The sequence below is a fragment of the Melopsittacus undulatus genome, chromosome 4 (genome assembly GCF_012275295.1).
Source record: "Melopsittacus undulatus isolate bMelUnd1 chromosome 4, bMelUnd1.mat.Z, whole genome shotgun sequence".
Classification (NCBI taxonomy): domain Eukaryota; kingdom Metazoa; phylum Chordata; class Aves; order Psittaciformes; family Psittaculidae; genus Melopsittacus; species Melopsittacus undulatus.
The window spans coordinates 71,773,053-71,798,562 of NC_047530.1; the positions used below are offsets into that span (position 1 = coordinate 71,773,053).

At 38.6% G+C, this 25,510-nt stretch overlaps 1 protein-coding gene and 1 long non-coding RNA gene across 10 annotated transcripts in view; one reads left to right on the forward strand and one right to left on the reverse strand.

Annotated features, from left to right (window-relative positions):
* The window catches only part of PKP4 (plakophilin 4), a 90,906-nt gene that overhangs the window by 16,944 nt on the left and 48,452 nt on the right, over positions 1-25,510 (reverse strand). For 5 of the 9 annotated variants that reach the window (XM_031053176.2, XM_034061856.1, XM_031053178.2 and 2 more), the window contains 8 exons: positions 21,635-21,669; positions 17,255-17,386; positions 16,912-17,099; positions 15,532-16,090; positions 13,289-13,480; positions 11,499-11,715; positions 8,726-8,858; positions 5,894-6,107 (listed from right to left, as the gene is read on the reverse strand). In XM_031053176.2, the coding sequence (XP_030909036.1) occupies positions 5,894-6,107; positions 8,726-8,858; positions 11,499-11,715; positions 13,289-13,480; positions 15,532-16,090; positions 16,912-17,099; positions 17,255-17,386; positions 21,635-21,669 (1,670 nt within the window). The remainder of the gene's footprint in view (positions 1-5,893; positions 6,108-8,725; positions 8,859-11,498; positions 11,716-13,288; positions 13,481-15,531; positions 16,091-16,911; positions 17,100-17,254; positions 17,387-21,634; positions 21,670-25,510) is intronic. The other 4 variants (XM_031053177.2, XM_031053182.2, XM_005153726.3 and 1 more) reach the window with 3 other exon arrangements.
* LOC115947257 (uncharacterized) lies at positions 837-13,506 on the forward strand. Its single transcript, XR_004081205.2, has 5 exons — positions 837-988; positions 1,121-1,309; positions 1,401-1,490; positions 3,092-3,275; positions 13,209-13,506. It is a non-coding gene; the product is annotated as an uncharacterized lncRNA (long non-coding RNA).

A 25,510-nucleotide genomic window follows, 5' to 3' on the forward strand; every position in this document is an offset into this window, starting at 1 on the left:
CTGGAGTGGCTTGGTGCTGCCTGAAATGCTGAGGCAGCAGACAGTGACACAGTCCATAGCTGGGTGTTGCAGGACTGATGCTAGTGTCCACAACAGCACCCACCAGACCCACAAGGGACATGGTCTACCCCACTGTGCCTTCAGAGGAATGGTGTAGCTCAGATGCTTGCTAAGAAACTGGGAGAGAATAGCCAGCAGCATCTTCCTGTCATACACAGGTCCAATGGCAAAGGCCAAAAACACCAGCTAGAGGACCTCCCTGAACTTGATCCCTCCAAGAAGCCTCCCCAAATGTGAACTCATCCACGGGGATTAGGCTGGGAGTGTTTGAAGAGCACATCATTAGGGTTCCACCAAAATTTGTTCAGAAGCTCAACTCTCAAGGAGGCAGCTTCATTAAATAATTATTTATTGCCCCTGTGTTCATTGTATGAAGCAAAAGTTCTCCCCAGAACACTCTCACTCTGTTTCTTAATCTGGGAGACATCTTCAGTTACTTATTTTGAAAACCAGAATCATACAGCCCTTTTGTTGTCACGTTAAAAATTAGAGTACAATCTGATTATTTGTAGAGTGCTTATTTTAAGAGAATTTGGACCAAATTTATTACTTATTAGCAATCAGCCCTGACTGTAAAGGCAGTTATAATTTGGTAAGTTTCCATGCAAAGATAAGGAAAACAGTGGTAGGAAGTGGTACAAACTGTATAAAAGTAAGGTGTAAGAGACTTCTGAGGTCACAGTATCATTTCATATGTGATTTACGTAACAGTGCCTTTTTACTCCTCATTGTAGTGGAGGCTCACTAAACCAAAGTATTTAACTCTTACAGAATCATCTCCCGAAGTCCAAAGAGACAGTGTGAAACCATAGATAGAATTTCCGAAGAAGTATTTTTGACAGCTATTCGCTGCATCTTCCATCATTTCCAGAATTCAACACTCAAACAACTCTGTATAGCACGAGGAGTGCCAAGCCCATTTACCTCTGTAAGCAAATCTCTATTGTCCCTAGCATCCCTGAGTTTGGAAGGAGAGGAACTTCTATTCACTCCTAACAGTACACTTAGGTTGTGTATAATTCAACTGATTGCTTCAGCTGGCCTCATGTTTCCTGTGTAGGCTGTCAATGTACTACAAAACACAGCAGAAAAAATGACAAACCATGGTTGGCGCTTGACATTGCCTAGGGAAGAGGAAAACCAGAGCAGAGCAGGCTGAAGTTCAGAAGAGTCAGCATTACCAAGCATGGATAATTCTTAATGAAGGAGGGAAATCAGTAGGAACAGTGCCAGGGGACAAAAATAATCGGTAAGCTTTATGGGAGGTGAAGGTGCCATGTGAAACTGCTTCTGTCGTTCTAATCCAAGTGGGTCTTTCTGGTTTCTTTTTTTTTGATCAGGGATTCCCTGCCTGACCCTCTCAGCGATGACCACACTAAAACAACGTTTCTGTGAACACTGTTCAAACTGATCCCTCTCAGAAAACTGAAGTAAGTAGCATGATAGAGTTGAGCCTCAGCTCCATACGAATTTGCAGTTGCCAGTGTTGACAAAACTGCTTTGATACTAGCAATGGCTGCACATTTTTGTTATAATTCATTTTAGACAAGACAATTTACCCTGATGTTTGCATTTAAAGCAACAGGGAACACAAATACCCATCTCCAAAGTTTTAGCCAGGCATTTTAACTGATCCGATTGTAAGAAAAATAATGAAAACAACATTTCAGGAACGGGTCTGTCCTGCCAAAACCAAAGAGACTATACAGGTCATATTAAGTATCACCTGGTACAGAAAAAAACCCCACTTGTCTGGCTCTTGAGTGAAATATTATAGTGTAAATATTAAAAAATAATGAAAACATGTAACCCTGATTTAACCATAGACAAAGTACTTCTAGGACATTGAGATGTACACACGTGACACAATGAAATACATGTACTCTATCAAGCAATTTAAACTGATCTGATGAGACAATCTTTTCTCCTCTAAAGGCTGAATGGGAGAGAAAAAAACCCTATGACATTCAAGACCACGTGGGAAGATAAAAACAGAATAAAAATGTTGAAAACAGAGTAACAGGCCAGGCAGAAGTATAATTTAAGGTTAGCGATGTACACCTTCTATAAGACTGGGTCCCAGCAAAGCCAATATAAAACTCCTAATAGCTTTAATAAAAGAATCTTTATGAGAAGTATATAGATTTATGCACTAGAAATTAAAATGAGCAAAAATTCAGGGACTTTAGCTTGGAGTACAGACAGAGCTAACTTAAAGGATTCATCTGACTAAGCAGAAGTCAGCCACTGTACTCTGGGGAGCTGTGGGGACTCAGCTATTCATGGTACCCTGGCAGTACCAGTGGCAAAGAACCTTGTTTCTCCTCTGCATCCAGCCATGTTTTTTTCATGCTTCATTTTGGTTTTGAATCTTGACATTTTAAGCCAGGTTTTTAAGACCCTGGACAAGCTTACTGCAGTGAATTGCGCTGCCACTGCTTATAGCAGGTAGGTGTTAACCCAATATTAAGAGCTCTTCAGCAGCTTGGAGGCACACTGCTGACCATGGACGATCGCATGCCACTACTGCAGATTTTACACAGGTAACTGCAGAGCACTCTGGGTTGTGTGTGTAGTAGAATTGATGTAAATAATATAGTAACATGAAAGTTCTGAAAGGAAACTGTACCCGTTTCACAGTGCTTAGTCTGTAAAATTGTGTGGGATTTGCAGCTGCTTCTGTACCTTCTCCAAACATAAGTCAAGTTGCCCAGAACAGCAGAACCCTGGATCCCTTTTCCGAAAATACACAAGCAACACCACACAGTGTTAACTGCTGCCAGAATGCAGTCTCTCACAAAGATGACACTGAGTATACAAAAGATGTTGCTGCTGGACAGAGAACAGCATTCCTCAACTGAACTAGCTGCACTAGTACCAATTTGCAGAAATAAACTATGGGGAGCTGCCAGCACCATTGACAACCTCTTTCCCCTGTAAGGACAGAGCTTCACCACAGAGCTTACCACAGAGCTAAGCTATGATTAATTGCTGCTGGAATTGGTGCTCATTCTTCCTTCCTTTTTCCCAGCTATGAAATCTTGCCACTCCCACACATCCAGCACTGTCACCTGCCTGACTTTTCAGGGAGGAACCTGACAGAAAACCAGCCACTCCAGAGTGGATCAGGGGTGTTTCTATGGGAAGGGCATGGCTGGTGCCTCCTCTGCTGCTGAAGATCTTATGAAAATCAAGAAGCTACTCTACTGAGTGAGGTAAGCATCTGACTCACTTTCTCTGCAACACTTGTGGCCATAGAGTACACCAGTGTTTCTCACATTTTAATGTATTAAAGGGCTGTTTATGAAGGTCTCTTGAAAGTAGACTCAGTTGCTAGAAACCACACCTGGGTTCAAGAACATGCCCATTTTTATTCCTACATCACAGCTTTTTGCTGTATAAGCCTTCCAAGACAGAAAAGCCTGAAATTCAGAGCCTGATTCCAAGCTGTGCTGACTGCAATGTAAGAACCAGATACCACAAACAGGTGCAAACACTGCATGTCACCCACTGGGAATGGAGCTGTTGTGTACAGCCACAAAGGCCCCAGCAATATATCTGCTACCTAGTGCAGAAGCTGTGCTGGAATATGAAACAAAGCAGCCTCAGAAAGCACTGCTGGTGATATCTAATGAAACATGTTCTGGTATCCTCAACATAAAAAGGACATGGAACTGTTGGAACAAGTCCAGAGGAGGGCCATGAGGATGATCAGGGGACTGGAGCACCTCCCATATGAAGACAGGCTGAGAAAGTTGGGGCTGTTCAGGCTGGAGAAGAGAAGGCTGCATGGAGACCTCATAGCAGCCTTCCAGTGTCTAAAGGGGGCCTATAGGGATGCTGGGGAGGGACTCTTCATTAGGGACTGTAGTGATAGGACAAGGGGTAATGGGTTCAAGCTTAAACAGGGGAAGTTTAGATTGAATATAAGGAAGAATTTCTTTACTGTGAAGGTGGTGAGGTACTGGAATGGGTTGCCCAGGGAGGTTGTGAATGCTCCATCCCTGACAGTGTTCAAGGCCAGGTTGGATAGAGCCTTGGGTGACATGGTTTAGTGTGAGGTGTCCCTGCCCATGGCAGGGGGGTTGGAACTAGATGGTCTTAAGGTCCTTTCCAACCCTAACTATTCTATGATTCTATGATACTGCTAATAACAAACGTAATTCATTTAGTATGGAAGAAAGACCATCTTCAGGAAAAAGAAAAGCACTGTACTTCATTCCAAAATGTTACACTGGAAAAATCCATTTTACATGAAAAAATATAAATAAACTACAGCAGTAACAAATAGTGCCAATTTTAAACTATCAGACATACGATGTTTCTCGTCATGTAGAGTCACACTAATTGCCCTGTCTTTACTTTACCTTAATATGGGAATAGAGTGAACCAAGTGTGGTTTGCTAGTATTAGTCCTGACACAGGTGGAGTTTTCTAATCATTAAAGTAGTAGTCAGTGGACCTTTTCTGCTTCTTTTCTTTATACTGGTATTTACACAAAGCATTTAAAAATCCCTCAGCTCCAGAAGCCTGCTGTGGGTTCTTCTCAAAAGTCCGGCCTGACAGAAGTCAACACCACTGACTTAACCAGAAGACAATTAGGTCAAAACTTTTCTTTTTTGTAGCTGGTTAAAAAGATTAAAAGTGTGAGTGAGAGTTCAAAAGTGAGAGCCACTTCTGAAGTAGTCAGCTTTAATTAAAAATAAATACCATCCTTACTTGAAAAACCTTTTTACTTACAAGTAGAATCATAGAATCATTTGGTTGGAAAAGACCTTTAAGATCATCAAGTCCAACTGCTAGCCCAGCACTGCCATTATCTTAATGCTTGCTTATGTGGAAAATACTTAAGGAAAATAGCCTGCACATGAACTTGAACTTAAATGCTTTGGCTACCTTCTGCACAGAGTTCTCTCTCTACTTAATAGCTTTTCTAAACAAGGAAATGACTTGGAAAGGCTCCCAGCGCTACTCCTAACTTGAGCACCGTTGTGCAGCTTTGCTTAGTAGGTAAGCAGTTGAGCTTCACAGCTTAACAAAATCAAAAGAGGGAGCTACTAAAATTTGAAAGAGGAACTGTTTAAAGAAAGTAAAAATACTCATTTTTTTCTATCCTCTCATTTTAAATCCCCTACAACCTACATAGACAAATCACTCCCACAGAGAGAAAAAGAGACAGCAGATGTACACAGTACCCAGCAAATCCACCTTGTTTTGATGGAAATGGAATTCCTTCATGTGTTAGAACTGCCAATAATTTATTATTTCTGCACTTTAAGCCCACAGCAAGTGCCAAGTAAGTTCATGGCTTATAAACTTAACCTGTTACCTTGTACTCAAGAGACTGGGAGTGTCTACATAGTCACTTTTCAGGGCTCTACAAGCAGGCTGTGCACTGGTAAGGTTCTGTGATTTGCATACTTGCCATTTTCTGCCTGTACTTTAACACACATTTACATAGCTTGGGTCCATCTTAGGAATTCTGCAAGATCTCATTGAAAACTTCTGTCAGCAGCCTGTAATAAATCACGTATTAGGAGTCAATAAAGAAATGCCTATCTAAGATCTAGCTGTGTATGTATGAGAGTCACACCAGGGGAAGATTTACCCTGAGCAGAGCTTTAGTGGTAGCTACCTCAAGATTCACTTCTCTCAGTGAATCTGTACATCCATGTTAATTACTTTAACTTTCAGTGATTTTGTATTCACAAAAAATACTAGTGCACAAACAGGAAAGCAGTCAGTACACTCAATTCCAGTCTCTTACCAGTTATTCCAGACTTCAGAAAAAAATAATCTGTGTTTAAGGTCTCTGCTTGTTTTCAAAACTTACCTGTTACGAGCTCTTTTACTTCAGCATCGACAGATTTTCTCAACAACCGCAGAAGGGCAGGTATCCCACCAACATTCTTCATTGCTATTTTGTTTTCATCAGTAGACTTCCCATAAACAAGGTTTCTCAGTGCACCACAAGCATTCTTCTGAACTTCCAGGACTCTGTGATCCAAAAGATCAACGAGGTGCTTGATTCCTCCCAGCCTGCACACCTAGAAAACATGCATTGGAATCATCAGCACCCTCTGCTTCTACCCATTTTGTGCTCAGATTTAAAAGGCTTTTATTTTTATAAAGCCCAACACATTCCAGTATGCTTCAAGAAGAAATACTGTTGGTAAACCTTAATCCCTTGGTTGTTACATTGCACTGCAAACAGTTGTGAACACTCACATCCTCACTGAATAGGCTGGTGAAGATTTTCAGTCATTTCCTGTGCTCAGAGAAAAATGCTTACTGATAAAAGTTTTGCTTCCCAATAATGTTGGTTTTTAAGTCATTTCCTATACTTCAGAATATCTTTTTAGGGAATACTGGAAATACGAAGTTGCAAAGATTAAAATGCTGACTGTTACGCTTTAAGCACACACACAGACCAGTTTAAATGAACATCTAATCAGTCCTGTTGGCATATCTGAAATTCTTTTTAAAAAGAAGATCTACTCTGCAGAAATTCCCTAAACCGAAAAGAACTGTTTATATTGTTTGCTTTATGCAGATTACTTGCATTTATTCTTTGTTCTGTGTATCTTAAAACAAAACAAAAACATTGTGTTTTGTGATCTCATTTCCATGTAGGACTTTGCTTTGTTCAAGGTATTTTTTAATGATGAAAGAGTAAGGTATTTTAGAATTCTGTAATATTCACTAAATAAAATATATTTTAAAGACAGAACTACATGGCATTATTTACAAGAGTAACATTAATTTTCAATAAAAAATAACCACCAAAAGTTACCAAAGTATTTTTATGAACCTTCTTTAAAAGTCTGAGCTATTCTGCAATATAGATTGATCTATTATAACTGGGATTATTTTAACACAGCACAGTAACTTTCATGCCATACAATCTATAAAACATGCCTGAGGGAGGTGGCACAAGGTCTTTCTAATCACTCCATACCTGCAGCATGAGAAGGGGATCCTGTGGTGAGGAGAAAGAGAGACACCATCATTCCTGAATGGTTGGCTTACACAGGATGTGGCTCTGGCCAAACAGCCAGTAGAGATGTAAAACGCAACTGTCCTAAGGGTTCCCTAATTCAGCACTAATGCACTTTGAGACGCCCCTTTTCTATTTTAGCCTGTACAGTAGCTGGTCTGGCAGCTACTATTGAATTTCAATAGCCACAAGGCTATTTGAAATACACTGATGTGTTTCCATGGATTTTTGGCTTTTAAAATTCAGTGTCATTTATTGGCCATAACAAGAAGAACAAAATTATTCTCAATGAAAACATAAAATAATTTGGCTAAATCTCAGTTCAGTTGATACTTTAGAAAACAGAATCTTCTATTACATTATTGAAAATGCACTGGGTATCAAGACAGTCAGTGTCTTTACTTACACCTTAAAATAACAAAAATGAAAAGGCTTGGAAAAACCAATCGAACTGGTCTATGTCTAACACCAGATCTGATTTTTCTAACACCAGATCTGATTTTTACCTGTCAAATCACTTCTTAAGTAGAGTAGCAGAAATAAAATGAATGACTGATGACTTGGAAGATTCTTAGACCACTGTTTAAAGTGTGTGTTTTCAAAAGGAACTCTGTATTTACATGCCTAGATGTATGTACTCTAAGTCACGTACCCAGGGGGTACCTAGTTTGGTGCTGATCAGTTAGAGAAGCCACTGCTACACCAAAAGCCACCAGGAATCTCTACCTAAAGGCATTCAGCGGACCTTAAGCTTAAAGTTATTCACCTGCCAAGATTTCTATAGTAGGAGATGAGTATTACCTTATAGGTTATTTATTTGACACAAACTACATTGAAAGCAGATACTGCAGGATGCTATAAAAAAGTAATCTAAGGGTTGTTCTTTTTCAAGGCAAACAGGTTTTATTTCCATTACTAAATAATGAAGAAAAAAAATAACAAGGGGAGTTAAACCTCCCCCTTGTACATCAAACACTGCATCTGTCCTACGCGGCCATGGTACGGATACAAGTCACAAATGACAAAGCAGCTGTATCATTTTTTTCAATCTGTACTCAAACTGTGATGGGATAGTTTTGTATATATAATTCAGAATAAAACTAGAATAGAAATCCATTCTTAAGACTTGAATTTTGCTGCATCCTTGGCAGTTGTTTCTGCTTTGAACAGGCATTTTGGTTTCTAAATTTAAAAAAATAAATAATATATATATATATAAAATCAGAATTCTTGTAAAATGATACATTCAGGAATTAATATATCAGTATTTACGGGTAGACATTCATTACCTGAAAGTGTCATTCATTCATTCCCTGCAGTTTCACAGCTAATTGAAAGATTCCACACCTCCCAAAAACCAGTTTCTTAGCTTACACCTTCAGATTTTACCAGTGCATGCACTCTAGGCCATTTTGCTAGATAGTTAGCATCCTTAATAGCCTAGCTATTGATCCAAATTGATCTAGTCTTTACCACAGCATTAAAATAATGAAGTTAAATCATGAATGAAAAGACAAAAGCTGTCCTCAAATAAAGCTTTACTGAATTTGGCACTAAAATAACAATTCTTTCCTATTCCAAACAGCTTCTTGTGCTGGCTCCTGCTCTGAAAGCACCATGACTGCAGCTTCCTTATCACCCCAGCCACCATTGTGAACAGCACAGTACCTCCATTTTCACTTTGTTGTCCCCAAAGCACAGGTGCTGGAGGTAGGCAGCTGCATTCGCCTGGACTGACGGGAACTGGTGCTGAAGCATGTGGATTACCTCAGGCAGTTCTGGATCTCGCCAAGCAAACTCCCTTCATTAGATGAACACATTCAGGAGAAGGTGTTAGTTACAAATGTATGCTTATTTCCCAAATAGAATTACTAGAGCATCTCAAGTGCTTTTCAACGATTCTGATTTTGTTCTGGCATATCGGGGTGTCCTGGGTTCAGCAGTAGCAGTCATTTTTCTCCTTCTTAGGGAGCAGGGAGGAGGAGGAGGGGGAATGAGTGAGCAGCTGCATGGTTCTGGGTTGCCAGCTGGGCTTAAACCATGACAAAGGGCTATGAGGGAAACCAGGTATATTAATTATGAGTCACATCACCCTTTACTCTTCCAATTGGAAAAGGACACTTTACATCCAATATTCTTCAGTTACCTTGGTTGACAATCAAGAGGAATATATACACATACACTTGAGTATACCAATTCAAACACTGCAACCTACATAATCCAACACTTAAATATACAGCAAACACCCACTTAACCATGCTGCTCAGGGGCATCTCTTCCACGCAGCATTTCTCCCCCCCCCCCCCTCCAGTGCTCAACTTTCTTCCCAGTCTGAAGTCAATTATAGTTGAACAAAGGCTGTAGAGCCTGAAATTTCATTAGGGTCAGGTGCAGGAAGTTTGCATAATTTGTGTTATTCAGGGCTTATAAACTTAAAATCATTAAAATCAAATCTCCTTCATTAAACAATGATTTTGCACAGACAAATCCTGGAAAAACCATGAAACTTATCTGTGCCAAATTCACGGATTTAGAAATTGGCTCATGAATATTTGCTGTACTTCCTTCCTTCTGTAAAGGGAGACTGAGGAGAAAGAAAAAAAAAAAAAGTAGTATCTAAGTTTCTCCATGCTCAAAAATCCAAGTAAATGAAAAACTATATCCCAAGAACAGTGTCTGGGGAGCTCTTCAAAGGCTAATGCCCAGCCAGTTGGGTCTCCCCAGGATTCTAACCGTCACCAGAAAGGGAAAAGTCATGTGCCTACTGCTCCGCAACTTAGAGGTTTATTTCTGCATACTAAAGACTAGAACTCCTTAGGGAAAACTGCCTTTCTAAGAAGACTATCCACTTTCTGAACGCTCCCTTGCTCTCACTCTGGAGTAAGGCATCTAAGCAGCCCAGGCTGAGGCAGCTGTAACACTCACCCAACCTCTGCAACAGCATGTTATACTGATCAGAAACTGTAACAGATTAAAATGTAATGTAAAACTAGTGTGCTGGGAAATTACAAGGTAAGAAGGTGCATCAGCAATGAGAACTGAGGCAGAACTTTGCTGCAGTTTTTTTTGCTGTGAATGTGGGGCAACCCTACCATAAGTAACTGCTCTTGTAAGCCAGGCCTTAACAGACCGGCCAGAGCTAGCAAGCATTATTACTTAGATTACCTCAACTGGATTATTCAATTAACATTGTTTAGATGAATGTACCATTCCGTTAAATGAAGTCAATCCAGTCCCTCAATATCTATTAAAACTCCCTGAAATATATCATTTTCTACTAATAAACAACAAAATCTGTTAAAACCCGTGCTTTCATATTTTTTGACTCAGAAGTATAGGGCCAGACTAGAAAATAACTGAACCAGGCCATGAGCCTTCTGTGTAAGGTGGGGAGCTAGGAGGATTTTGGTGTAAGACTCCAGTCTGAGCATCACTATAGCTGTTTGTTTGTTTCAAAGGGTATTTGGTGCAGTGCTGTTTCCCTATGAAGCCTCCTGAGGCACTACTGGAGCCCATATCCTCCAGACCAAGATGCTCTGCACTCAGTTCTTTCTGAGTCTGCAGAGTGGGCCAGGGGTTTCCATGATCAAGGAGTACCTGAGTGCTGTCCCCAAGAGCCTGCAGGCTGCAGACAACAGGAATTTCTAGCAATCACTGGCCCACACTGAAGACAAGCAGCACCATATATCGCTCCAACCTTTGCGTGGATCAGGATTTAATACTTACATATTAAAATACAAGGTTACAATGAACAGTGTCTCTAGTAAATTATCATGATAATATTAGACTTGTCATAGAATACAGAATAACTTGGGTTGGAAGGGACCTTCAAAAGTCATCTAGTCCAGCCCCCCTACAATGAGCAAGGACATCTTCAACTAGATCAGGTTGTCACATGCCCATGTTGTGTACATACATTTACAGCTTCAAACTAGTAAAAATATTGTGTATTCACGTTCAAGATGGCACATTTATATATAATTTTTAAACTTACATTGTTTTGAAATCTAAGCAGGCTGCTCATGAAAGCTTCATTCAAATAAATTCAGTATGTACTTTCAAATTTTCAAACCCTGATTCTCATTCCCATAAAGAGAAAACTCACGAATATCACAGGTTGCTCTGTAGTTACTCAAAAATACTTGGAATACAGCAGTCAACTCTCATGAAATTTATAACTATTTCCTATAATAACTTCTACAAGAAAATGACCATGGAAGCAAAATGTAGTAATAACTATATGCATGATAGTTGATCTTTCTTACTGTAACAGGTAGACTGCATTTAATTACTTTGGCTATGAAAGCATAGGTCTTAGTATCTACATTAGTCATGCCTGTTTAAACAATATGCCCAACAAATGCCACATATATTCAAGGAATGTACTAAAAACCTTATTATGGGAAATGCATGTGATCCTTGAAAGCATAAATGGACTTGCCTGGGGTCCTTCTGAATGCTGTCAATGGATGGAGATCGTGTGGTCCCATCGTCGGCGGGCGTTGCATGCTGCAGCCTGCTGTAACTGGGCTCTGACAGTCGATACTGAACTGACCTGTAGGGTTCCGCATAGGTGGCTGTCGTGTTCAGAGCATAATTATTTCTTTGGTATGTGAGTGTGCTACGCTGACTGGATGATCTCTGCAGATTTCCAACTCCTAGTATAAAATCAGTATTAAAAAACAAACTAGGTAACAAATGTCTGTGGAAGAGAAGAGGCAATGAGTGGTCAAAAGTCTAAGCAAAAAAAGGAAAGAATTGGTCTTAAAATTGTGTACTGTGTTCAGTACTGAAAGCTATTGCCAGATTTAAGGGAGCCGTTACTCAGTGTCCCAGGGAAGAGAGAGCTTAGTTACAGAGCTAAAGGTTTGGTGGAATCAAGTTTATGCTTCAGCTTGCCTCATCAAGTATTTAAATATGAAATGTACCTTGTGCCATCAAGCAGAAATCAGGATGCAAAATGTTTTCAAGGCTTATAATAAAATTCAGTTACTAACAGTAATGTCAATTTGCCAACTGTACCAAAAAGGAAAAATAAGTCAACAACAATGTATAGAGTTTAGATGGTATTTTCCTTTTCCTCACTCCATGCACATTTTCCCTGAAAAGTAACAAGGAAGATTTCAAAGATCACGCTGATCATTTCAAAAGCAGCAACGTGCATCTTCCTCACTTAACAGAGCGGTTGTGAAGCCTTTTGTTCTTCCAAGATAACTGATTAGTTATCTACCTTAGTTAGGTAGACAACTAGAGGATTTCAGTTCCTAGTTATATTTCCTCATTGGCACATCCTGACAAACTTGTCTACTCTAAGTTACAGAAGACCAGAGAATTGCAAAAACTGTTGCCTCCTTCAACATTGTGTACTCTGAGTGTTTCAGTTACAGTAAAAAACATTAAAAAGTATCTTCTAAATGTGTGAAAGTGTGACACACGAACTGGACACTTCTATATAAATATTTCTAGGGAGTTACTTAGCTAAATCTCTCCAATACCTTGGGAGGTTTTGGAAATTACTCTAATATACAAATTATTGATCAACCTTAACGAATGAACTGCACTGCAGTACGTATTGCATGTCTTGTCACAGGTAATCAGTTCTAGTACTACTCTAACACCTACACACTTTGTAATACAAGAGTAGAAATTCTATGAAATACAGAAATATTTCAGTTTCAATATGCAACCTTCAGATGTAACATCTTAACGTGATCCTCTGCTGAGAAGCTGGGCCAAACCAGTATTTTTACTGTGAAAGTCGCAGGAGGTACTTTAAGTGTGCAAGCTCTCATTTGACTGATGAGTAATAAAAAGAAAAATACAAGAAAATAAAAAAGAAGAAACTTGATTTGTAAGAAAGCATTGCACAGAGAATGCAAGAGGAAGCAATGCATTTTGTGTGTCATGAAATACGCTTTCCTCAGCTGTACCTGAGTGCGTGGTGTCAAACAGAAAATACTCTGCCCCTAAGCTGACACTGATACATAGCCCCAAGTGTTTCTTCCAAACACCACAAATGCTTTTCAATTCCTGCTGGTTATTTTCAGTCCTTCAAGCCTAGTTTCTGCCTCCATTAATTTATAACATCTGGCTTTTCCTTTTGAATTTGAATTACATATCCCCATCATATATGTTCTCCTATCTGCCATAGGTTCCAGAAAACTCCAGTGAGCAAATCAAGCACAACTTTGGACACAGTCACCAGAGGAGTTGTGGAAGCCCTTTACCCACCTGACCCTGTCCGATACAAGGCTGACTGAGATCCCTGGTGGAGCTCAATTGTTCCGTGATTTGGACTGCGGTACACGGGACTGTAGTAAGTTCTGCCTTCGTAGATGGGAGTGATGTGCAAGTCAGGAGATACAGCTGATCGTAACTCTTGTCCTAGCTGGCTGTGTTGACTAGCATATGAACTCCTCAGGCCTGAAACCAAGAAGAGGAAGATACGTACATGGCCTATATGAATTAAAAATAATAAAGCTGTCATGCTTGAAGCTTTCTTCTTTTAGCCAGCATAACACTGAAAGATTCATTGACAAAGAAGCATTTCCTTTATGGATAGTTTTATCCATACACTGACAACACTTAAGTTTTCCAACTCAAATTTTTTGGTAGCATTTATAGTTATAAGTCTTAAACATACAGAGTAAAAGGCAAGTCAGTGTGTGCGGTTCACAGCTTCAGCCATGACAAGGTAAGCTGGGAACCCAACAGAAATTCAGCTGTGACAGAGGTACAGCTTAAAGGGGGCCATCAGACTGAAAATTAAGCAATATATAGCAGTAAGAGCAAAAGTCTTCTCAGTGGTGGCAGCACCATCCCTTCCAAATTCACTCCAGGTCCTTCTACTCTTGTCATTCTTCATTTATTCTGTGATTTCACCAGTTCCGTTCATTTACTTAAATTCTTCAGAGTAAGGATGACCAAACATACTTCCCTTTATATTACAGGAAATGTGACAATCACACACATCCTACCTGTTCTCAGTCCAGCATTCCTCATGCATCCTCTCCTGGATTGCTAACCTATCTTTTTCATCTTACAACATAATTTATAATCTTTCTTACCCAAAATTATGTGCAGACCTTACCTACAACACCAAATCATAAATTAACATAGTTAGCAAACAAGTACATAACATATGGATAACATGGCCAAGGCAAATGCATTTTTAAATGTTTAGTCATTCATAAATTCAGTTAGGGCATAAAGCCAGCAACATTCTGGGTTTAAAAGATATTAAAAAAACCTATTTCATAAAAGTATACTGCTTTGCCCACTTTGGCACTACCATTGTAGGCACTACCACTTTAGTGGCTATCAAAGCAATGAGATGTGGTAAGGGAATTACGCAAAGGTAATAAAATGGTGGAAATTATGGAACAACTTCAGAAGACAAGTAGTGACGTGTAACCAAATGTATCCTCCATTTGAGTGTTCCCCCCCGCCCCCAGAATCACAGACCAGCTCTATCACAGTGTCTGCAAGAAAACCCATGGAGGTCTCACAAAACAAAGAGGCAGCTGGACTGACACTTCCCAGGTGATGGTGCCATGTCCTGGGAAAGCACTCATCCTGTTATCATTGCAGATGCACCACAGGGACACCCTTCCCAGAGACTCTAAGCACAGAAGAGGACCTGACCTTACACACATCCTCTCCTTCAGCTTACTGAGCAGGGAAGAGTTCTGAATGACACTAAAGGCTGCTATGATACTGACCTTACCCACATTCAAATTTCCTCTCAGAAAACTGGTCATACACAAATTTGAGTTTAAGATTTCAGGTGTTATACTGAACTGCAGTATGAGAGTTGAACAGAAAAAAACAGACATCTTAGCCTGTTCAAAGGAGCGCAGGGTCTAACTGCTAGATCACCTTGACTGAGCTACTTTAGATAAGGTCAGAACAAACCCAGTAATGCAGACAGAACTTAAAATGTAAAGTAACTGCACCTTTACAAGAACTGCCTCTACCTTTTAGGGCTTTATTTTAAGCTAATATTACAAAGGTTACCCCTAAACTGAATTGACGTGAGATAGGAATATTGAGGGAAAAATTACTAAAATACAGTGGTAGTAACATAGTCTAAAAACCCTCTAGATATAAGACTATTTCCAACCCAGTATTTTTTACTTTGTGTATAACCTACACATAAATTTAAATGTACTTTATCTTCAAAAACATTGTTATGTCTCTGTTTGGATAACTCAGTTTCACTTAGCTTCTTCAAACATGAAATCTAACTGAACATAACAATGTAGTAATGAAAGAAAAAGACAGTATTCACAGGGAACTTATGGTCTGATTGATACATAGTGTTTGACATCAGTATTTACAGTTGATTTGATACATCCACCACAATTATGTCTAAGTGGTACAATGCTTCATCCATAAATTGATTACTACATTAAGGGTTTTCTAGTTGTAGTTTTGTACCAAGTTTTAAGTTGTGTCTTTACCTTTTTACTAACCTGTAAGGCTGTCTGGCCGTGGAGGCACCATTCTCTCATATATATCGTACTGCTGTCCATATTGTTCAATATCGTGGATTGTTCTTTGCAGCGTTGTTCCCAAATGCTGTGGAACTGCAGTCATGCCAGAACGCTTTGGGGAGGAAGATCCCAGCTGAGTTTGGGATGGAGAAGCTACTCTGGTTTGTACGTCAGTAAGGGCAAGAGGAGAGCCAACTCTGGCTGATGTTTGGTATTGGGAAGTCCCACCGTTGGGATTTGCTGTCTGTCTGGACGTAATTGACCCAATCCGCCGCACAGCTGTTGGGGAGGCAGGTCTCTGTGCAGCATAAGGGGATGCTGCCCGCTGTACTGGCAGAGTAGTGGATGAATACACGTGAGAAGCAATGGATCTTTGCTCAGTAACTGATGGAGAACCATAGCCACTACCAAGAGACGTTCGTAGCGACCCCCGTGAAGGGGAAACACCCGTGCTGACCATGTAAGAGGGAGACTGTGCTCTGGATGGGACTGAACTGACACGTCTCATGACTCGGTTGGTAGCAATGCTTACTGAAGGCTGTTTGAAAACAAAACTATGTATTAGTTCTGTCATTCTGGACATGTAGTAGATTCTTTTCTCCCCTAAGACAGAGAAGTCAACAGGAAACACACACAATTTAACAATATGTAGAAGCAGCTGAAGAGTAGCTTTTACCCTAAACATAATTCCTTCAAGTTTTCCTATAACTTTTTTCTAACTAGGATTTTTTAAAATATAAAAAGGCAATTTAATAGTAAAAAAAAAATTTAAAAAAAAATCTGTTACTCATTCTTATTTGGCTTTCCATGTTAATATGTGCCTATGCTTTCTTTCCTTGCTACTTTACCACTTTGGAAATTCAGGAACAGTTATGCAGAGTTCTAGTATAAGCTAATAAAGCTCAGTCAGTTACTGACTCGCATTCTGATTAAAGCAAAAGGATGAGAAAAAAAGACAGAAACAGTAGAAGGTGCAGGAATTAAAATATCACCTTCCTTTAAGCACTGTATTTACATACAGGCTACATTCTCAGAGGTTTTCTCCAGTATCACAACTGAATTTCAAGTGAGTGATACTTTCCTGATATTACACTAGCAGTGTACTCTGCAGTCAGGAGTCCTGAGAAGTGTCACTTCATTTCAGCTGCAGTGAATGAACCAGATCACATACATGCTGTTGTCAGCAAAGAAGTCTCTTGTCTGCTGCAAGCCATTGCTGCTTTTTAACCAGTGAAGGTGTTAAATGAAAGTGTAATGTAATAACGCTCATTTCAGCCTATACAAAGGTAGGCCCATACACTACTTGCTGCGATACAGACAGGGTGCAGACAGAGAGAGAGTGGACTATTTTGAGCATACCTGCACAGATGTCTGTCCTTCAGCTCGCGAGCTCCTCACCAAATGGTTGTTAGTGGTTCCTATAAGGGAATTTTGTCTGTTTTCGGATTTGCTCAGGTTTTGGCTGTTATGGAAACTGCTTGCTTCCTGGTAGCCACTGTCAGAGTAAGAATTCATTTGTGTTGAACTTCTTGAGTTACCTACAGACCCTGTAGGTAGAAGACAGTGTAAGAATAAAAGCATCAAAGAACTTCACAAAAATAAAATGCTATATAACTTTTACTTTTTGAATTCATAATTGCATTACATTTTCATACAGTCAATACCGAAATATATTCTAGTATTTAAAGTGCACACAACAGACCCTCACTTTCATGGAGAGATGTCTGCTCCGGAGAGTAGAGGTTCCCTTGCTCTGGTTCTGTCCTAATATCATAGGCATTGGTGTGAACGCTCTCTGACACTTGGGGTTTGTTTACAGTGGTGGTTGGAGGATCTGAAAGAATAAATTCACTAGGTAAATCCAATCTTTCATATGCAAGTTTCCTGCAAGCTCAACCATAGTGATTTTCTCACACATACTAACAAAGAACTCACTTTCAACATGAACAGTCTACTGGTAGACAGGTATCATCTGCCAAACTCAATGGAAAGAATGTGGATACTAAGATCTGAGAATCTTGTTTCCTTTAGTTTTGATGTAGTTCTACAATTTCTGCAGTTCTAATTTTTCAAATGCATGTTCCAACCTCCTTTAATGAAAAATGCAATTAAGTACTTTGCAGAGTAGAAACACTGTGCAATTGTATTGTAGTGCACAAATAGCTATCAATTATCTTAAGTGTCTTTAATCCAAGGAGCTTCATAAGTGAGCGGCTGAGTTGAATTTCATCTGTTTGTGTATCTCCAGAAGCTGCTGTAAATTTTATACATGTTTTACTTCATACACTAATATTCAAATGTTTACTTATTAACAACTCTTAAGCTAACTTTAGTTCTAAGAATATTAGCTGAACTTTACAGCAAGGGAAAGTGTAATCACAGAAAAAACACCAAAGGAGACATCACACTGCCACTATGAAGAAAGGCAAAAAAAGGACATAAACTATAACATCTAATAACCAGAAAAATAGAATTAAATTATTTTGGCAGAAATATTGAGCATCCAATTGCCACTACGTTACACTTACTGATGAAGAACAAGTGTCATAGATGCAGCATGGAATCAGAGAATGGTTTTGGTTGGAAAAGACCTTTAAGACCATTGAATACAATCACTAACCCAGCACCGTCAAGTCCACCACTAAGCCATGCCCCCAAGCACCACGTCTGCATGTCTTAAGTACCTCCAGAGATGGTGAGTCCACCACTTCCCTGCGCAGCCTACTCCAGTGCTTGACAACCCCTTTGGGGAAGAAATTTCTCCTAATATCCAATCTAAACCTCCCCTGAGGAAGGGGAGTAGGAGGTATGGGTTACATGTAAAGGTAACACCAGATATGTAAATTCTGACTGAAGAAATGTATGAATGAGCCTGCAGTCAAAACCAAAAGAAACATGCCAAGAAGCAACAGCCTAGTAAAAACTTGTGTGACTACTTCATATTGAAAGTTGTGGGCAACAAAGCCTGCTGTGTGCTCTCTGAAAATTAATGTAATAGCCTGTCACAGAAAGGCAAAACTGGTAGGAGCTTGCAGAAATTATGTGCTAGGAGGCAGAGGGAAAAGGGCTGAAATAAATTCTCTGCAATAGCTAACAAAAACTCTCTCAAACTGACAAAACTCCCCGATATAAACCCAAGGGGCACCCATGCAAAAAAAATCCCACACAGACCCAACAAAACAAACCAACAAAAACCCTGAGATGATCTATTGGAAATTCTTACAGCTGCTATTACCATATAGTTCAAAAGAGAAAAAAATCTCACAGAATATTTGAACCTACCAAGCTGTACAGCAATACTCTGCTTTTCACCAATAGCTGTACACAAAATGCTGGTGTTTTGCTACTTGCACAGTTAGCCATGATGAAAAATTGATACTAAAAATGTTATTAATTGTTGTTCTGAGGAATGAGAATATTATCCAAATACCAAATTTAAAAAAGTAAATTAAAAACATCTTAGAAATGACAGGCAGCCAGCACAGTTACTTATCAGTAGTACATTCTTAGGTCAAAAACATCTAGTAAAACTTGACACTAATTAATTTATTAGAATAGGAGCATTATGACCAGATTTCATTAAGATTTAATAAGAAGTGTTACTACACTTCAATTAATTTAATCATCAGTATGCCTAGAAATGATATGGAAAACCACCACTGAAATAACTCCTTTCCACAACTCCTGCTACACTAATATGATACCAGATCATAACAGTGAGTATTACATATTCTTTAGAATATGATACTTGCAGGGACTGGGACATTTAAATTATATTAAATGTCAGTATTTTAATCTTCAATCTTTTTTTTTTTGTTTAAAAAATACAAGGCCCTATTACTTCACTTATTTGATATTACACCACAAATTAACATCAAACTGACAATCAGTTTTGAGAGAAACACAGGCAGAATAAAGTTTGATTGTGCAGTGATGTACAGATGTTCCTAAGACAGAGGTCTGAACCAAAACCTCTTCCATCACATATCTGTTACCAAGCAAATGCTTTCACAATGCTGAAAAAAATAAAGATTGTTTAGGCTCTCTAACAAAGGCAAGAATGCACAATAAAATGAATTGTTGCCTTTCTCTCTTCTCAGATACTATAAATCATGAGGAGAGTGCCCAAAATAAAATAATAGCCTTTTCATAAATGGCTGCTGATCTAACATTGTTTATAAGCATCTGCAAAACAACACCGCTTTATATTTCTGGTAAAAATTCTGTGCAATTCTATTGATATATAAAGCAATTACAGCTATGCTCACATCATCTACTGATGGTTTTTGATAAAAACTACTATCTGCTGTCAGGACAAAAGGTGATTTAAAGGAGTGTTTTCATTAATCTTCAGCATTTTTCAGACTGCAGTTGGTAAAGCATCACCAGTGACACTTCTTTTAAAACAATGCTCAAGTGTGAATCTATAGGTAAACCCTACAATCATGCTAGCATCACAACATAAATGTAAATATTAAATGAAACATGTGTCAGGAAATTCTAAGCAAAACCAGTATTTTTTCAAACATGTCCGCTTCTGAGCAATTACTCCAGAAAAGCCTTACTTTAGTTACACAGAGGTGTGAGAAATACACAGCTACATTTATATTGATGCAGACGGCATTTAAATAGAACTATGATTTTTTTTTTCTGTATATTAAGTGGCTTCTTGGCAGGGATATGCATGGAAGATTCCTAACAAAAAGAAATACACAAATTGGAATAGAAAGTTACCAGAGAAAAGAAAAATATGAACAGGATAGATAAAAGAAAGAAAGAGAGGAACTAACAGAAACTCAAGGAGAAAACTAAATAATAGACAAAGTTACAGGAAAAACTGAGGAAATAAAGAAATGGAATGCAACTGGATGAGATAAATAAGTAGAACAGTGACTGAGATCTGTCAGAAGGTGTCTTTACCATTTGTGAACAGTCACAGGAACATTTAGAGAACATGGGGAAATAACGTGATTAAAAAACCAAAACTCAAAGACAATTTTCACATTGAAAGAATAAATACAGGTAATTTCTCAATGACTTGAAAAAAAACAAATTCGACTTCTCTTTAGAAACACTGATAAAGAAATACCTAAAAAGCAACAGCATGACTAGCAAAATCCAAATGATAAGACAAGGTGTTGGGAATATTAGATTTAAAAGAAGGGGAAAAAAGATGATGTATGCCTCACCTCAGCTGAGGTGATAGCTCAATGCAACTGAAAGCACATAAATACAATTATACACAAGTTTAAGAGCCTAGTCAGTAAATAAAACAAAAATCAGGAAGGGGAAGGAAAAGTAGATAGTTCGAGAGACTTATTTACATAACAGAGTCACAATTATTGTAATTGTGAATGTGCTTGAGTGCACAAGCAGATAACTACAATGTGTTCCTCTTTGTACTTCAGAAACTGACAAGATCTTACAACAGCTTGTGTCCTTAAAGCCATGGTGTGAACACTCTGCAGAACTTGGCTAACTAAACTTTTAACCAACACTAATTGTGATTTGACTACCTCACACCAGTTTTGCTTGATATGACATTCTTCCAACAGCACACAACTCAGAGAAACACGATCCAGGGGAAGTAGCAATTCAGGAGTCAAGGTCCCAATTCCAGTCCTGCTGTGTGGTTTTGACATGCTGACTCTGCACATACACTCCCATCACTCTGGAGAGATGACCACTCTTCAGAGACTGACTATTCAATACTACGTATTTTAACTGATGCAAATCCCCTAACTAGTTAAATGCTCTGATATATGAAAGAAAGATTGGTTTATTTCTACAGACACTTGAATGTCACTTCCAAGGCACAGTTCTATCCATTCCACCTAACAGACTCAAGAGTAGACATAGAAATAGTACAGACAAGTGTTTCTTGTTTTAAAAAGAAAGTTCACCTTAAGATACAAAAATGAAAATCACTCTCAGAAAATCTTTTGCTTATTGGAAATTTTCTCACTGAAGAAAGAGTATCTGTAAATAGTTTTCATACTTAACACATACAGTGTGGCCAGTGACTGCCAAGAGAATAAAGATTTGGGGACTTAAAGCAGATTGTACACATAAAAGATAATACCTGATGATCTCCAAGGAAATGACTTCTCAGTAGAGCTGCAGAAAGAAAAAAATATATCACAAAAATGTGGCTAGTTTGGATTTATTTCTTTAACCAAAGCATAAAAAACTATACAACCCCCCCAGCAGAAGAACTCTCAATAGCCCTGTCAATAACACTCTGCAGCACCTTACACCTGATAACTAAACCATGGGTTACTGATTTTATTTTTCTATTATTCTGGGGGAATGCCCCGTAATGCAACATATGGCAATTTCCAAGCAGCACAACCTATCTGCAACAGGATGGGTAGGAGCATGATTTCTCATACGCATTTCTTATTTAAGTTGTAATGACCTAAATAAAATAGTATAGAGCTCTAAGTGTTTCCAGTCATGTGTGACACCTGCAGTAAATAAACCACTCCAAAGACAGGCACATTTGCTGCTCAGGGTAGGTCTGGCAAAGGAAGTTTGGGAACCACAGTTTTAGAGCATTTTGCTTCTCCCTGTGAAGCAGTTTGAAAAAAATAACAGAAACAGACCTACAATTCATATTGTTATTTCAATTTCCAGGTTCCCAGAGAGAATTCTGATCCACTGCGTACAATGAGCATTTAAACCATCTGACACACACATACACACATCACACCTCTAAGTATAAACAGCTAACAGATTCTATTCTGCCAAGGTTAAAGATGACTTAAGAAACAGTTATTCCACAAGATCCAGCATGTGTTTCATAAACCCCCAATTCTCTTATATTTTTTTGAATAACGATATTATAGCAAACTAGCATTAACCATGTGTTTTTTTTCTACAAAGCAACGCTCTTTCATGTGTTGATAATAGCATTGATGCACAACTACTTCTGCAGACAAACGCAAAACCATTTGTGTATTATTAAAATGAGATACTCTTTTTACGGAAAAGTGCATCTCCTCATATTACACATGAGCTATCAAACTGAATATTACATCATTTTTGCAATGCTTATATCTGCTATTTTCCAAACAAACAGATACTGAAAGGAAAAACAGGCAAGTCTATCAGATTTTATGTCTAAATATCATTGTGAAACAGATTCTGGGTAAGATGTATCTATTTCTAAATTAGCTTCGTTACTTTACTCCTTTCTACCATAGCTCCAATTACAAAAAACTTCAGCACAGCAACATAAACACCACTAGATACTTATTTTCCAAAACAAGGAGCCTTTTGTGGAAACAAAGTATTTCTGTATAAAGAGTACTAAGTTTGCACACCAGCACAGGCTGAAGTACAATTACAATGAAATTTAAAGAAGAGTATGAATTCAGGCTTCAAGTGCCTGAAAACCAACTTAATGTCTAGGTACTATGAGAATTTTTACTACGTATTGGCTATTCTTTCCCTCAGTCTACAATTTTAGCATCTTCATTTTTTCTTCAGAATGTACAAAAGAGCAGCAATTAAGTAGACTGAAACTTGCTGTACAGAATTACATGTGAAAAGCTGGACTCCTGACTGAGACCTTCCAGGCTCCTCTGCCTTCAGAGGGTTCTTTGTGTTCTACTGCATTTCTAAGATGCTGGGAGAAGGGTGCTTCAGTACCAACTTCATCAATCCAGATGTGTGCCTGAGCTTTCACAGGTATTTTATTTTTCCTGAAGGACCATCTTATCCAAGCCCAGAAGCAGAAATATCTTAAACTCAGGCAAAACTGACATCACTTGGCAGTAATGGAACACAAGTCCAATGTCAGAAATGCTAAATAAGTACATAGAAAACAATGAAACTCATGTCAAACTAGTGTAGGCAGCCAGCTTACCCTGGCAATCGATTGTCATCCAGTGGGTTTAACAAGGGTGGTTTAAGAACTTATCCTATGGCAACCAGCAGCTACCTTCTGTGAAACTCAGCTAACTGAGACCATGTGATTCTGTCACTCTACCCGAGTGCACAGTCAGGCAGATCAGTTTTAACTACCTTTAGTGGTATAGTTTAAATTGGGATTTCAACAAACCTAGATTTTGCATGACAGAACCTGCTGAGGCGTTTCAGGAAAGAAGGTCATAGCCTCCAGCTAACAGGAGGTAATAAACAGCTACAGATGGTTCTTTCTTAATCTATTACGGCTCTCTCTCTGCAGAAGAACAGATTAAATGAATAAGGTACACAAGCCAGACAGCTTGCTGAAAACCCAAATGTATCCAGAGACACCTGGAACTCCAGAGCAAAGGAACTGTACTACCATCACCTGGCTATTCCAGAGTAGCAAGAAGTGCCAAGACCACCAAACCGTAGTTTTTGCAAATTGAAATTAAAAGTTCAAAATACTTCTCTTTTCTAGTACATTACTATTGAATCCCACTAGTGCCTTATCTCCAGAATGTTTCCTTAGCATATTTTGGGGATTGTAACTACATGCCAAAGCAAATTCTGCACAATTTCACACTGTTTTTTTGCCTGCAAAATGAACCTTGTGACTATGCTGGCAAAACCTTAAAAAAATATTTCTGTTAAAAATTCACGAGGAAATACCAAACTGGTATTTCATTCAAAACAATTTTTATAAAACTGTATGACTTTTAATTATTGAAAGCAGAGTTCTGAATGTTAGCACATCTACATGAATTCTTTACTGAGTATATTCTTTACTCTTCACTGAGCAAACCTGGATACAATGTGTCCTTTAATCAGCTACTGTTATCCTATTCATGAATGCTTTGCTCCACCGAAGTGAGGACTATCATACAGGTACAGTGAACACTGGCCCTAGGATTCTCATGCTACCAGAACATCAACTTTTACACTCTTCACCTCTGCCTTCATTCCTCAGGCTTTCTGGAAACTCAATTCCCTCTAATGAGATGACATCACTCGGTTGGTTTAGCAAAGGTAAGAAGTGCCAAGCAGACAGAAACACTTCACTATTACACACAAAAGATTATAAAAAACCCAAACGTGTCTCTATCCAACACATCTGGCTAACTGAACTTTCCTTACATGCACAGGAATTAAGAACAATAAAATTTCTACTTTAGAAAACTACTTCATTAATATTTAACTTGTTTAAGAATGCAACTTGATTCTTATTATATTAGTTTTGCAGAAGTCCAGCATCTACCCCCTACGGACTTCATTATCTGATTTTGTCACCTTAGAGATGAAAAGTTTTGGAGTTACTGAAACTTTCAGCTTTGATAAGTAAGTCTAATGCATTTTATTGTACTGATTAAAACCCAGCGTCGTCACTTACTGCACTACCAAGAAGCTGCTGCTCTTATCCAGTCCTTAAGGTGTCTTTTCCTTATACTAACATGTAACACAGCAGGACAGCCCACATGTGGTGCATTGCAGTTCTAAAGATACTTAATTTTAGCCCACTATTATCCCTGAAAAAGAACTAGGTTAGTAGCACAGACATGCAGAAATTGTATTTTTCCTTCAGAACAATTTGGTATGATCTATATAGTTTTCAATTAAAGAAGTTAGAAACAAATACTCTTTCCTCTTGCAAAGCAGAGTGAGAAGGGAAAAGAATAGGTGAAATAAAGGCATAACTCTACACTAAATGCATACAAATACACCCAAACCCTAATTTTTCAGCCAGTAACACAAATGTTTGGTAACTGAAGATGAAGCATGCACACAAACTCTGCTGAAATCAATCTATTCCCTTTTTTATCCTTTCTATTTTTTTCTCACTTGTATTTCCCAAGTATCTGGATTTTTTTTATTATTATTTTTTTAGTTTATTTTTTGGTCCACTTCCTCAATTTCAGATCTTTTCTTTGCTATCTCACAGCTTTATTTCAAGGCTGATGTCTTAGATACAAAATCGTATGAGCTGCCATTCTGGAAAAATATAATAATCTGCCAAATCGCAGAGTTTTCATATGAAGTTTGTTACCGA